This window comes from Taudactylus pleione, unplaced genomic scaffold (assembly GCF_031769625.1).
Source record: "Taudactylus pleione unplaced genomic scaffold, aTauple2 ptg000539l, whole genome shotgun sequence".
In the NCBI taxonomy this organism is placed as follows: domain Eukaryota; kingdom Metazoa; phylum Chordata; class Amphibia; order Anura; family Myobatrachidae; genus Taudactylus; species Taudactylus pleione.
Genome location: NW_028284941.1, coordinates 3,913,798 through 3,925,882, shown reverse-complemented (window position 1 = coordinate 3,925,882; position 12,085 = coordinate 3,913,798). Strand labels below are relative to the sequence as shown.

General features: G+C 43.7%; 1 protein-coding gene across 1 annotated transcript in view; it reads left to right on the top strand.

Annotated features, from left to right (window-relative positions):
• The first annotated feature begins 3,086 nt into the window (after positions 1–3,086).
• Positions 3,087–12,085, top strand: part of LOC148500939 (protein kinase C delta type-like) — a 62,030-nt gene continuing 53,031 nt past the window's right edge. Inside the window, exons 1-2 of the mRNA XM_088451161.1 lie at positions 3,087–3,516; positions 8,060–8,160. Of these exons, the coding sequence (XP_088307287.1) occupies positions 3,087–3,516; positions 8,060–8,160 (531 nt within the window). The remainder of the gene's footprint in view (positions 3,517–8,059; positions 8,161–12,085) is intronic.

Sequence of the window (12,085 nt, the reverse complement as noted above, 5' to 3'; positions counted from 1 at the left end):
TGGAGCCCGGCCCTCATTCAGAGCGTGCGCTCTGCTCAGAGCGTACGGCTCTGAATGAGGGCCATTATCTCCACCTCAGGATGAATATAGAGAGATCAGCATAAGAAGAAAAAACTTTATTATTAAAATAAAGCATTTTTTCTTTAGAGTAATATATGGGGGTAGATATACTAAGTTGTGGTTTGTCATAGCCTCTGATTATTGGCAGCTTTGACCAGTGGATATAAACGACAAAAGAAATCAGTGCTAAACCAGCATGGTTTAGCATTTATTTCTGTTATGGCTTAAAATCCATCAGTCAACATTGCTGCTCATCGGCGGCTCTGACAAAACATGGATTAGTAAATCTACCCATCGCCAAAGAACAACCAATGTACATATCCTAGGCGTTAGCAGCACAATCGGTGGAACATATAGCATAAGGTCCTCCTAAAATTCAAACTACCTGCTCTAGGCTATGCCAGCTATGGCTGCTGTCACTATAACAGGGAAACTCACAGTGTGACTCCTCCTTCCCCCATAGTGCCAGCCAGCTCTAGGCTGGTCAATGGTTTTTGTATTCCCAAGGAAGATGGAGCCCACAGAAAAAAAACAAAAACCTGATCTGTGCATATCCAAGGTACTCTCATCAGCAAACTTGTGAATAGAAGCATATTTAGTGTCAGTATACATTGATAGAAAACAATAATAGGTACAGCCATGGGCGCTGAAAGCCACCACTGGCCTGCGTTTTGAAGGGAGCCATGGGCAAATCTCGGGGAGGTGTGGCCATGACCCTTAAAAAAAATAAAATAAATAAATTTCCACATAGGAAGCGCCGATGGTCGCACAGGGGGACATTTTTCCCCCTCAGCAGCACTGCAAAGGTGGACACCTGGCCATTCCAACAAACCCAGGCCCAGGTAACTACTGTAGTACCCAATCCCCCTCCCCCCTCAATGCCCCTGGATATTCCATAGGTAACATCTAGGGGCCTCATTTACAGTTTGCTGTGAAATTGCTGCCCAAATGTAAATGTAAGCATAGTCACAAAATTGCATGTTTACATGTATGATTTGCGCTGCACTTATGCGAAGATGCGTACAACCTAAGATTCCGCTTATACATGCAGCTGGATGAAAAGTACTCTTATCTAGAGGGTAATAAAATAAAAAAAATTTAAGATGAAAACATTGTGCTCCAACAGAGCTGCCATGACAATGTAGGATGGGCTCAGTACGTTCTCGGGCAATCTCAGCACCATGTGCCTGACTGGCTAAACATGGGATAACCGCTGTCTTCAATGTGGCAAGTCACTTTTTACCTGCTACCTATGGTTGGTTTTATGGGCAAATCTAATTTATGCCCTTGGTGTTTAGAGTTGGAAGCCAGAGGTAGACATGATTGGGGATATACCTGATATATAGGGGTGATACAATATTAGTGCATTGATACATTAGCATCTCAGCTTAGTTAGCAGTAGAGTGTGAGCTAGATTGTGAAAAACCTTTGTAAGATTTGGTCAATCCTTCCATACTCCATATCCCCCCTAGGCCAAAGAAAATTAGAAAGAAATGATAAAATGAAGTACATTGTGATTACCTGTCATCCTTAGGTTCAGTTATGTGTTGGTGGACAGGGTTGCACTTCTGTTTGTCTACATATTTTATGATTGACAGCCGAAAGCACTGGTTTTGCCCATCATATTGACCATAAATAATTTGATTTGGTCTTGGACCATCAAACCGTGGCACCCATGCAAGTACTCAATGGCACCTTAAGGCACCATGTGATTTAGTTTCGGAACCACTGACCTAATAGATTTCAGTGGAACATTTGTGATGGAGCAGAGGTTGTTGAGCTGAGAACTAACACACATTTTTTTATATGAGTTTGGACAAAATAGGTAGTATAGAGATAGGTGTACAACACAAATCTATGGCAAATTATTGTTACTTTTGTTGTCTTTCAAATACCTCAACCTGTTATTAGGTTACTTGTTGTGTCTTAATCTGGGTACACACTATACAATGTATCGTATGGTATACTGCATGATATCATATAATATATTGCCCCAATGGGATAATGTAATTAATTACATGGTACAGTAACATGTAGCATGTAACAATACATTGCGCCATCGTACATGCAGTATGTACGGCGTGTGCAATGTATCACCGTTGTATGGTGTGTACCCAGCTTTATTCACCTGCAGCATTTCTGCAGCTGACTCTCCTTCTACTGCATCAGTTCTAACCTATAGAAACATGCTGACAACCAGGATCACTAATAAGGGGGCATAGCATCCTCCCTCTCAGGTGCCCTGGCCAATTGACCTGCTTGCTTTGCCCAAACACCTCACCTGTTCATTGAATGTACTCCTATATACCTCTCATGCATCATGGCTTAAAATTGTTAGTAATTAATAACATTATACAATGTAATATTGTCATCAAATTTCATTTTAGATGTTTTGTATAAATGTAATATGATAGCAAATATAGTTACTGAATAATTTTCTTTTATGTTCAAATGTTTTTTTATGTGTTTTTATGTTTCTGAATATTACAAAGCTATTTTATTGGATAAAATATAAAAACTATTTATATATGTAATTGGTGAAGGTAGATGTATATCAATTTCACATGCACTTTATTCATATACACTTATCATAATGGAAAGATAAATATATAGGATACAATTCTGTAATGCATCACATCTGAAGTAAAAATTCCAGAAGACTGAGCAGTATAAAAATATTAATAATATACATACTGTAAGTGAACTGTTTGAAACATAAATGAGGCGTAAATTAGCATCAAATCAGTTATCAAAATGATAAAGCCCTAATAGAAGAAAATCCATAGATCAATTCTATCAATCCTAATAGGACCAAACTCATTAAGAATAAATCTATTAGAAATACATGACAGTGGGTAGAGAGAGAGCAGGTGCATGGTCTCACGGCCACAGGGTTCCGAGCTCTGATCTGGCTGTTGTCTGGGGAACCGCGTTGTTTACATCTGTCAGTCTGAGTGGCAGTTGGTGGTTGTAACTGACCTACCTGAGCTGCGCAGCCAGAGAGAGAGAGAGAAAAACGAATGAAGATGAGCGGGAAGAAGATAAGCGGGGAGAAGAGGAGCGGAGTTGCTGTAGCACCCGGCACAGCACGAGATGAGTTTTATTTGAAAACTGGCACCATCAGGGAGACAGGACAGCATGGAGGGAAGACATCAGGCCAAGGTGTGAAAAGACCAAATGAAGATCCACACGGAGGCAAAATGAATAAGAGCAAAGATCTTGAGTCAAAACATCAGAAGAGGAGGAGAGAGAGTGAGAAGAGAGGAGCACAGGAGCAGCAGAAGAAGAAGAAAAAGAGGAAACACCATGATGATGGGCAAGGAAAGAAAATCAATATTTACAGGAAGAGGAAATGGAGACAAGTTGATTTTGCCATGGACCCCGAGATAAAGACCGATCAGAAGACAAGGGTAGACGTTGAGGACTGTCACTGCACCGATGACCAGGATAGACCAGGTAAATAGGGTAAAAATGGTTTTAACAGAAAATTATTTCAAAATATGGTGAACTTGATCTCCTACCATTACTGTGTTAAACTGTAGCTTGTTGCATGTCTAATTTGGTTTACTGAGCCATGTTTCACTCATATGGTGGTATCGTGACAACCATAAATTAGATGAAAGTATTTTGAATTCAAGTCAATCTCATAGACATACGAGCCATAGAACATAGAAACCTTCCAGTGATTCCCACTATAGGTAATCTATTAAAGGCTATTGCCTTTAAATGAGTTTAATATGCATTAGTACAACAGATAAACTATAGGAGGGCACAGGGTCCGTCATTACTAACTGTCAGTGCAGCGCAGTCATTCCTAACTGACAGAACTGTCACATTCAAGTGACCTGGAAAACATCACCTATTAGGGCTCCTGAGGACTGAGGGGGAGATTTATCAAAGCTTGGAGAGAGGTAAAGTACCAACCAATTAGCTTCTGTCATTTTACAGACTGTGGGCCTGATTCAGCAAGGATCGCAGTTGCCAATACGCCAATCGTTCCGTAATACAAATGCGTAAGCATCGCAGTGCGTGTGCGCAAACTACCTATTGTGATCGGGACTGCGATTGCAGAGGCTACACAGACCCATAGCAGAGTGATTAACAGGAAGTGACATTTATGGATGGTTATGGGGGGGGGTGGTCAGCCGAACGCAGATGTGCCAGTACATTTGAACACGTTTCAGGGATGTGCATAAATTATCCACTGTGATGCCCTACGCAGCCTGGGGCCTGATAGTGTGTGAGGAAGATAGCAATGTCTGAGTAAAGTCATAGCTTGTGCAAGTGTGCGTATGGGTCCGATGTTGTTTGATGTTACCGATTGTTTTGCTATATTGCTAAGTATTACGGATGTGAGACAAGGGAAAATGGGCGTCCTTATGTGAGGCTGTGATTGCAATGCTATACTGCGATCACAATGCATTTGCATATCACCGCTGATATTAGCAACTGCAGTAGTGAATCCGGTCCTGTGTTTGAAAATAACTGATAGGAGCTGACTTGTTAGTACTTTGGACCTCATTCAGAGTCGGTTGCAAGCGGCCGCTCGGTCGTATGCATCCGATGTTTCCAAACCACGCATGCTTACGGTTAGTTGTGCGCATGTGCGTACGAGACCGAGCGGCCGCCTAAGACCGACTCTGAATGAGGTCCTTTATCTCTTTCCAAGCCTTGATAAATCTCCCCCTTAGATTGAGAACCACTGTATACTAAATTAATAAATCAACACATACGCCTCTACTGGTTAATGGGCATATTCAAATAACACTGATAGGCAGTAGAGTATTTGATTGGTGATAAACTCTATTCCAGGAACATACTTAATACATCAAAATAATAGTGATATATAATAGATTATAAATAATGAAAAAGCAGATTTCCAAGACGGGATGTAGCAATGAGACCGGCGGCTGCGAGGCTAGAATCCCGACAAGGGACTTAAGCAGGGGCGTTTCTAGAGAGTAGGGGGCCCGTATGCAGTTTCCGACACGGGTCCCCTTCTCTCCGTCTGGCAGCCGACAGCGCACTGAGCTGTGCGCGGCCAGTGCCGGAGTTATAGACTCTGGGCATTAGAGTGTGCCCAGAGTCTATAGAGTATGCGCATGTCACTGGGAAAATGGCCACGGCGGCCATTTTCCGTGTACTGCGCATGCACAAACGACGGGAAAATGGCTGCGGCGCCGGACCCCCGCACAGACGTGGGACTCCAGAGAGGTAATACTATGGGTGCAGGGTTTGAGGTGTGGGGCCCCCCTGGCCACACCCTGCACCTATTAGAGATACGCCCCTGGACTTAAGACAGGCGTCGAAATACCAATGCCTATTTTAATCCTAACGCCGGAATCCAGGAGGACGCATGCCCAAATGAAGGTAAGCCAGGGCGCCGCTGGTGTTAGCTACGGGGGAAGGGTTAGGTAAGTTAGCAGGGTTAGTGTTAGGTTTTGGGGAGAGGTTAGGGTTAGGCACCTCTAGGGGGGAGGGTTATACTTACCCGACCCCTGTCGGGATACCAACCATATGGATGCCGCTGTCGATATTGTGACAAGAGGCATCCCGACAGCCGGCATTTCATACCCATTACTTCCAAGACAATGTCCTACATAACTCTAGTTTGTAAAGCCACCATATTGTAGGGATATTTCAATGACCTTTGACCTAGTAAATTAATCAGCCATGTGATATACCCAAATGTGTCTCATACATCGGCTGTGGTTATTTATTTGCAGTTTTTGTTCCCTATCTTTATGAGACAATATCACAAATTAAATATAAACTATTCCAGATAGTTTACTTATTATGTACTGTGTTGCACCATGTGTTACGTGTATGAGTACAGTGCAAGACTAGTACCTGAGCCTCCAGTGGCCCTGACATGGCATGCTTCTCATCCCATACACATGTCACTATATACTTATGTAAATAAATAATGTAGAATAATGTAGATTATAAAATATAAATGTTTATTACATATTTAATTATTACATCTACCAACAGAGTACAAAACAACAATGAGACATTTCTAGTTAGAAAATTACCATTTTTAATGAATTCCCAGTATTTTGCAATTACCATCTACCTGATATAGCTGCCTCCGTCTCCATCATTATATGGGCAGCACCATCCCATTCAATAGTAATTGGGCCAGAGCTGTAACTAAACATTACAGCTGCCTGGGTAAGAGAAAGCACAGACACCCCCCATATTGATATTAGTGATAGTTTGCAGACGTCATGTCAAATCTCTTTTAACACCAAATTGACGTTATTTATAATGAGTCTGACTTACCCATTCTTGCCTACTCTCCAGGGACTGCCGAGAGCCTCCCAAAAATCTGGTGCCTCCCCCGTGACCGTCGCCCCCGTAACCCTTTTGGTTGGCATTTTGGCGCTCGGGATGACGTCGCCGGTATCCTGATGTCCTTCGGCGTATGAGCGTCGATATTATGCCGGGCGGCAGGATTACGGTGGCGTTATTTTGACTGCCGGCATCCCATCCGCCAACATATAAACTGCATCCTGTACAGTGGACGCTCAGCTTTTTCTATGTATAGCAGCTGCTCACCAAAGCAATATCTTAAAGAAAATGGGAAATAAACCCTATAATGTAAAAGGAAATGCATGTGATATTGCTGAATATGCTCTCCCTGTGCTGTTCTTCCCATATGTTTTGTTGTGCTAGGCAGCCTTAGTGACACCCTGGGCAGCTGCCTAATGATAGCACCAGCCATGGGAGGGAGGGTTCAAAATAGTAAAACCCAGCAACAGGGAGGATATAATATGCACTAGTAGTAATATACTGGGTTAGAGACACTAACAGCAGAAGATCAGTGAACAACATGGAGTAAGGGACTCTGGGCTGAGTGACTGATATTTGTGTTATAGACCTCATATGGATAGTAACACCCTGAACATAATTATTAATTAAGAAGTGTTAAAAATGATAGTAAATTGGAAGCAAATTGCACATCACAATGACAAAAGTTGTTTTCAATAAATTGTTACTGTGAATTGGGGAGTTATGTTTTAAATGATCTGATGGCGGCTTTAGCTTTAATATTAAAGGACCTCTATGTCTAACATACAAAGAGGCAAAACAAATCCCCCGAAAACCCGCAAAGTATGAGCATCCCCTAAATGTAGTATGGCCCCTGTAGCTAACGTCACCTTTAGATAGAATTAGCCATTGTAGCACATAGGCTACAGATCACAGAATGTACCCGGAGAGGGGTCCATGGTCTGATAACCGTGCATGTGTAGTAGGCAGCTGGGATCACTTTACTTTACACATAGCAGGTACAGGCTCCTATCACAGTCCCTGGATGTAATTCTTAATACATCTCTGTGGTACATAATTTCCTATTGATGCAATTTAATAAATGTGTCCCAAATTGTCTTATATATAACAACTACTAATACGTTTAACAAATCATTGGTGTATCTATAATGGGTGCAGGGTGTGCGGTACACATGGGCCCCTGGGTCCAGTGGGGCCCACACTGCACCCATATATAATGATACTTACCTCTCCGGAGTCCCACGTCGGCTGGTGCTGCAGACAGAAATCACCAGGAATATGGTGTGACGGTCGGTTTCCCTATGATTTTCATTATTATTTTACAAGCGCAGATGAGATCTCTGGGAACATAGCGCGGGCGCAATATACACGGAGACCTGCGCGTTCATACTAGAATTTGGCACAAAGCCAGAGTCTACAGCGCTGCCAGAGAGGAGGGGGGCCCACAGGGAGGCTGCACCCGGGCCCTCTCCTCTCCTAAACCACCCCTGTAACAAATGTATATGTGGGTGTAAATGTTACAGTAGTGGTTTTGTAGAAGTACATGTATTTTAGGCTTAATGATTCTTTACAATGGGCTCTAAAATAAATAACTCTCATAGTACCCCAGTGCTGCGTCTGAATACGGATTTGTGTAACCTTTGATATTATCTGACTCTTTTTCTAAATAACAAATTCATAACCTTTTCCTATGTTACCCCAATAGGAGGAAGCAGCATCTCACCAGCCTGCCCTGGGGACAGAACCTCTATTTCCATCGAGAGGTTCACGTTCCAGCGAAAGATCGGCCAGGGCAGCTTTGGGAATGTAAGATTTGTGTTTTCCAGTCTGCTCTGTCATGATTTAGGGGCCTATTCATCATCAGGGGCAGAGTTGTGGCCGTGGATACTTATTAATTACCAGAGCAATTCAGTATTGCCCCGGTGTGGGGACAGCTGCTCCGAAAAGCAGCAGTGTTACTTACCGACCTGAGGTCACGCATGTGCACGGCTGCCGGGCACTCAGTGCAGAGGTGGCAGAGGGATCCGGTCAGATCCCTCTTTGCAACCCTGGACCTGGACTCCTGGAATCAATACAATCTGAAAATGGCAATGGTACCTGCAGGTACACTCCGAAAAATGTAAGTTTATAAAGTTTGCTAAATGCTAGGTAGTCTCATCTGGCCCCTAATAATGAATGGGCTTGTAACGTAAAACATGCATGAGAAAAGCATTTCCACATGTTTAACAGGCCCATTAGTGATGATGAATAGGCCCCTTAGCCTTATGCCTAACAGTATGTATATTGTAAATATAGCAAACTGCTATACTGCCAACTAGAACTTTGCTATATATACTTCATTTCTAAAGGTTTGTGTCCAAATACCATCTGCACCTGTTTTTAACAATGTGAATAGTTATTACATGTGAAAATGGTGATGTGTGTGCGAGGGTGCAGAATGCCCTATCTTCTGCTGGAGGGCATTGGGCAGATTGGGGCATCACATGCCGACGTGTTTGGCTGGAAAAAGGTGCATCCAAATCAGTATTTTAGGAAAATGCTACTTAAATAACCATATTAGTGAAGTGAATGAAGGGGGTAGTATAATCTGCTCATTGTGGGTAGTCACACTACCTATTTATGGAGACTTGTGGACTTTGGTAATAATGGTAATACATTTATTTAATAATGCTTATAATAATTACCGTATATACTCGAGTATAAGCCGAGTTTTCAGCACAAAAAATGTGCTGAAAAAGTACCCCCTCGGCTTATACTCGAGTCAAGTGTAGCGCTGACCGGACGGAGTTCGGTCAGCGCTACACACTGCCAAACACACAGCCGCCGGAGCCTGGAGCTGCGTGTTTGGTGTAATCAGCAGCCGCTGAGAGTCTGTCAGACTCTCTGCGGCTGCTGCTGCTCCCACTGCGGGAGCCATCTTCTGGCTCCCGCAGTGGGTGATGGGAGACACGTCGTCATGACGACGTCTCTCCCGTGCAAAGCGGCCGGAGGAGCGGACAGCGGCGGGACCAGGAGCGGGAGTTTAAGGTAAGTGTTTATTTTTTTTCAATTCTTTTCACGTCTCTCTCTACTAGGGGGGGGGGGGGAGACTACAGGAGGCACTACCAGGGGGCGATGACTACAGGGGGCACTTCCAGGAGGCATTATCAGGGGGCACTACCAGGGGGCGATTACTACAGGGGGCACTACCAAGGGGCATTATCAGGGGGCGATTACTACAGGGGGCACTAAAAGGGGGGATTACCACTGGGGGAACTACAAGGGGGGGATTACTACAGGGGGCACTATCAGGGGGGGATTACTACAGGGGGGGGTTACTACAGGGGGCACTAAAAGGGGGGATTACTACAGGGGGCACTAAAAGGGGGGATTACCACTGGGGGAACTACCAGGGGAGGATTACTACAGGGGGCACTACCAGTGGGGGATTACTACAGGGGGCACTAAAAGGGGGGATTACTACTGGGGGTACTACCAGGGGGGGATTACTACTGGAGGCACTGAAAGGGGGGATTACCACTGGGGGCACTACCAGGAGGGATTACTACTGGGGGCACAACCAGGGGGAATTACTACTGGGGGCACTACCAGCTGCAGCCATTTCCCACACTAGGCTTATACTCGAGTCAGTAAGTTTTCCCAGTTTTTTTGGGTAAAAGTAGGTACCTCGGCTTATATTCGGGTCGACTTATACTCGAGTATATACGGTAGATGCTCTTTCTCAGCAAAAAAAATTAAATCCGTCTTTGCTGGAAGTTGGGTGAAATGTTAGGTCCATCTTTGTATCTAAAAAAAACACTTATTTTTACACATTCTGAGAATTTAATATTAAAATTAGCACCGAATCATTTCAAAAGAGAACAAATCTCTACAAATCATTCCATATCTATATATGTGGGGAAAATGGTTGTGTCACGTGTACACATACACAGAGAAAAAAAATTGTATTTTACATTAATTTTATCTAAAGAAAAATATATTATAAAAAGTTATTTGTACTTCATATATTATCTATGTAACTGAATGTGGGTGCGAACTACAATATTTGGGCCATACCACAAGACTTTTACATGTAATAACCACTCTCTAAACATGTAATAAATTGTCTCACTCTCTAAACATATAATAAATTGTCAGGGTGACACATTTAGTAATGTTATGATTAAAGCAAATGAATATGTGGGACCCATCAAAAGAAAGGGTGAAAGGTGGGTTTCCTCCGGGTACTCCGGTTTCCTCCCGCAGTCCAAAAATATACTGGTAGGTTAATTGGTACCCCACAAAAGTGTGTATGTTTATGAGCATGTGGTAGGGACAGAGGTGTAGCTTGTGGCCAGGGTGCCCAAAGCACGAGCGTGCTACCGCACCGCCCCCTTCCCCCCCAAAAAAGTGTGTGCCATATAATATAACCGCTACATATATACACATACATACATGGCTGGGTCATACATACATACAGGGTCACACATACATACAAACATATACACATACAGGAATGGTCACACATACATACAGGCAGGGTCATATACATACATACACATGCAGGCTGGGTCACACATTCATACATACATAGACACACATACAGGCAGGGTCACATACATACATATGCAGGCAGAGTCACACATACATACACATGTAGGCAGGGTGACATACACACACACACACACAGGTAGGGTCACATACATACATATACAGGCAGGAAGGGTCACACATACAGTACCAGTCAAAAGTCTGGACACACCTTCTGATTCAATGGTTTTTGTTTATTTAAATTATTTTCAACATAATAGATTAATACTGAAGACATCAAAACTATGAAAGAACACATATGGAATTATGTTGTAATCAAAAATATTAGATATGGTAAGAACTTACCTTTGTTATCTCTATTTCTACGAAGTCCATAGGGTTCCACAGGATACCTTGGGGTATAGGTGATGACGTCAGGCATCGGGCACCATAGAGTTAAGTTTTCAGCCTCCCAGGATGCACTAGGGTCCCCCTCCTATACCCCGCCCCCGAGCCAAGGCATCTCAGTTACGTACCAAGCCATAGGCCGGAGGAGGAGAAGGAAGAGAGAGAAGAAAGATCTGGACACACACAAGAATCACATTCTCACCAGAGGGAGATGGAAAAACCGGTGACCAGAGTAAAGCCCATCTGCAGCACAGGTGCGACAGGGCGGGAGTCCTGTGGAACCCTATGGACTTCGTAGAAATAGAAAGTTCTTACCATATCTCATATTTTCTACATCAGGGTCCATAGGGTATCCACAGGATACCTTGGGGATGTCCCAAAGCAGTATGCTTCAAGGGTGGGGACGCTCCTGAGCTTAAAGGAGAATCCGCCGCCCCGAAGGAAGCATCCTGAGAGGCAAAGGTGTCAAACGCATAATACCTCACAAAGGTATGGACAGAGGACCACGTGGCAGCCTTGCAGATCTGGACTGCAGAGGCACCACGTCGAGCTGCCCAGGAAGGACCCACAGACGTAGTGGAATGAGCCCTCACAGAGGATGGAACCGGAAGGCCTTCATGAAGATAATCTTCAGAAATTGCCATACGAATCCAACCTGCCAAAGTTTGCTTTGAAGCAGGCCAACCCTTTTTACGGAAGCCATAGAGGACAAACAAGGCGTCCGACTTCCTAAACGAAGAAGTGCGGTCAACATAAATCCTTAATGCCCGCGCAACATCCAAAGTGGCCTCACCCACTGAAAGATCAGGTGAGT